The sequence below is a fragment of the Vespula pensylvanica genome, chromosome 9, assembly GCF_014466175.1.
Source record: "Vespula pensylvanica isolate Volc-1 chromosome 9, ASM1446617v1, whole genome shotgun sequence".
Lineage (NCBI taxonomy): Eukaryota > Metazoa > Arthropoda > Insecta > Hymenoptera > Vespidae > Vespula > Vespula pensylvanica.
In genome coordinates, this window is record NC_057693.1 from 7,245,157 (window position 1) to 7,248,675 (window position 3,519).

The window sequence follows — 3,519 nt, forward strand, 5'->3', positions numbered from 1 at the left end:
TGGTGGTTACAGCATCTGAACTAGTTGACTGCGATGATAGCGGTATCACGGGTATGATTTCTTCTTGTTGCGATGATGAATCCGAAGATTGACTATTTAAAAATATTTCTTGGATACCAGATGCTTGGTAACCATCGTAAACGGCCTTAACCGTATCAATAAAGACCGGTTCATCCTGCACATCAATCAGCAATGTATCGGCACTCGAAGTGGAACTCGTGATAAAATTTAAGAATGTCGTCTTGAGTGCATCGATGAAAGATACAAAAATTTCAACTTCCTTTCCCAGTAATACGAGCAGTTTTTCAAATAGTTGAGAAAAAACTGGATACAAACGTTCCAGGAGAACTAGAAAATCTTCCTTCAATCTGTTAATCGTCAGAATAATATCTTCTAATGGTATAGCAGTTATTAGAATCTCTGGTAAAGCGAGTAAATGTCGTGGTTCTTTCAACAATTCTTCCACTATCACTGGGGCACGATCTAAGAACTCAACAAAAGTCGAACCAGCGTCTGCTTCCAATAAATTAATACGTGGTCCAACTGTGATTTCACTCAACAAATTGAGAAATGCGTGCAACAGATAATGCAGCAGCTTTTTTGTTTCACATAAAATTTCGTGAACTATTGTACTTAATAGATGAGGATGTCCATATTCGATCGCTTCAGTAGCACACTGTATCTGTTTCAAAACTTCCAGTGGTAAAGGCGTTGGAAAACTAAATGATGACGATGATGATGACGATGACGATGACGATGTTGATACAGATGAAGATGACACCGATGTTACTGCTGCAGGAACTACTTCCGTCAGTAAACATCCATCAGTAGAAATTGCGTGACGTTTTGGTAATCTGTTTCGTGTTTCAAGTTCTGTTTTTTTGGGTAATTGTTCACTTTCATCGTTGGTCTCATTTTTTTTCTTCAAATATTCCGATAAATTCGATATTAGAACTTCCAAATGTTGTAACATAATCGCACGTTCCATCTATGCAGAAAAAAAAGTAACAAATTTTTCATGAGTTTGGAATTTCGTTCATTTCAAAATATGATCAGAAATAATTACACTCACCTCGTTATTTATTTCTTCGTTATTTTTGTTAATTAAAGTCTTGTTGTTGTCAGAAAAGTCGTTCTTTTTCTCTTCTTCTTCTTTCAAAAATTCATCTTTTTCTTGATCGTTTTGTGTGTTTGTCGGTGGCGTCGATAGATCTATCCTCTCGGTAGTACCTTTGGTGTCCTCTTGCTCATCTCGAAATGATCTTCCTTCATCTACGAAACTGTGGACTTTATCGTCGATATCTAAACTTTCTTCTCCAAACGTTGTCCCAATCGAAACGGACAAGTAGATGAAGAAGAGGAAAATGGGGAATATCGTTTTCTGTGTCCTCGACATTTTACTTTAGAATTTCAAACTCGTTATGTTTTCGAAAGGAAAAGTGCAGGCTTATATAGTTGAAGATTTACAAACTCATCTCGAGATTTGGCACGGTGGTCGTGCAGTATCTTAATAACATCAAAGATAATAAATCATAACACAGAAACTGATGATAACGTTTCAATCGTAGCTTATATTCGATTAAAACGAGATTAATCTTTTACAAGATTTCTCACGTTGCTTTTTTTTTTTTATCTTGACTCGTGCGTCGTTCTCACTCACGTTCTTCCTTCATAACGAGAGATCAAAAGTCATACAACATCGTACATTTTTTACGTTTTTTATTTGTTTCTTACGAGAAATCAAGGAATAGGATAATCAATGAACTTTTGTACCACACTTTTACGTGCCATTTTTACTATAAATATTTTATTTATATCTTCGTAAATATATATGTGATAATGTTTTATTTGTATATTAAAGACGAAACAATGCAATAATAAAATAATCAAAAAAATTGTACTCGTGACTTTTAACGTAGTTTGATATCTCACAGACAGGTAGAAATCTCTTGATTTTCGATGTGAGATACGTGAGTGTAGATGTAACTTCCGCAATTATTTTTATTCGTTTTGTTCATCGATTAATCGAACATTTCGATTGATTTTTTCCATATATAGAAAGAGATAAGAAAAAAAATATTTAATTTACCTTGCTGAAGGTTGTGAATAGATACTTTTTATGATCTTGTAATGGTGCGTATCTTATATCAAACATGATTTTTTTAAATATAATTATTTGCATACCATTATATACATATATTGATATAAATCGATGGTATTCGATCACTAAGGAAAAATTATTCAAATTCACGAGAATATCTTAATTATTGATGTCATTTTAAAACTTTCGATCATCGTGAGATCGAACTGAATCATTTCGATACGTATCTATTTACTGACTTCCTATATATCTATTTTTAAAATAACAAATATTTAATCTTCCTGTTTTTTTTTCGTATTTTATTTTATAATACTATATGTTCGTTCGTATTTCCATAAAAGAGGACGAAAAAAGCAGTAGATATGCTTTACTTTCCTAATTACACACACACACACAAGTAGGATAATTCCTTTTTTTTTAATCCAAACTTCGTTATTGCGATTTGCTAAATTTTTTTATTAAGATACATTGAATGATTTTTTGACTTATTAAAAAATAAATGATCAGTATGTATGAATATTTTTATTATTATTTGTAATAAAATATTAGTACGTAATATAACTAGTCGGTATAAATAATTAAGTGTCAGGATTAGAATTACTAGCCATCTGGCAAATTATTATATTTGCAAATATTTTAATAAACGTAATGACAATTTTGGATATTAATCAGAATAATATTTACATTAAGTATTGATATTTTATTATAAATACTGATCGTTTGTTTAAAATACTAATCAAAAATTTGTTGACATTCTGATCCAATAAATAGCAATTATAAAAATTGATGATTTTCCATGGAAATGAATTGAGAATGAATATATAATTAGTGAATAGACATTTCATTTAGTATCTGCAAATATCAACATCGTGATATTATTATATTCGATTGAGTTAAATATATACTGATATACTATAGTTTTATATATCACAATAAGGAACGATTCAAATCACTTAATTGCTTAGAGAATAATTTTGTGGAAAATGTATAATTGTATTATTATCATATAGTTTGGATATTATCAAAAAAATAGGAGAAAAATATTTATATTGCAGGTTATAAGAAAATACATAGAACGTATAATATATCATGAAAAAATAGACCTTTATTTATTTATTTTTTACAATTCAATATAACATTTGTTCTATAAATTCGGTTAATATATACCATTGAAGAGAGATTCACAATTTATATCACTGAAATCTCCTGGAACGAGTCTCCAAATTCTGCCGAAAGTATTGAAAACTTCTGGAACCAGTTTAGGTTTAAGAAAATTGAATGTCAATGGACTGACTCCATCGGTGACACGACTGAAGTACGTTTTGTTTGATTTCAAGGTCATGAGAACGATGTCGCCTGGTACGAGATTACGGTTACCAATAGCGGCGATAACTTTGTTTCTGGGTAAGACCACTGGC

At 30.9% G+C, this 3,519-nt stretch overlaps 2 protein-coding genes across 2 annotated transcripts in view; both read right to left on the bottom strand.

The window, feature by feature from the left end:
* LOC122631844 overlaps nucleotides 1-1,105 on the bottom strand; it is a 1,561-nt gene extending 456 nt beyond the window's left edge. Inside the window, exons 1-2 of the mRNA XM_043817992.1 lie at nucleotides 1,073-1,105; nucleotides 1-988 (exon numbers count right to left, since the gene is read on the bottom strand). Of these exons, the coding sequence (XP_043673927.1) occupies nucleotides 1-988 (988 nt within the window). The 5' untranslated portion in view covers nucleotides 1,073-1,105. The remainder of the gene's footprint in view (nucleotides 989-1,072) is intronic.
* A 2,081-nt stretch (nucleotides 1,106-3,186) lies between these two features.
* The window catches only part of LOC122631991 (probable serine/threonine-protein kinase DDB_G0277071), a 3,170-nt gene continuing 2,837 nt past the window's right edge, over nucleotides 3,187-3,519 (bottom strand). Inside the window, exon 4 of the mRNA XM_043818303.1 lies at nucleotides 3,187-3,512. Within this exon, the coding sequence (XP_043674238.1) occupies nucleotides 3,258-3,512 (255 nt within the window). The 3' untranslated portion in view covers nucleotides 3,187-3,257. The remainder of the gene's footprint in view (nucleotides 3,513-3,519) is intronic.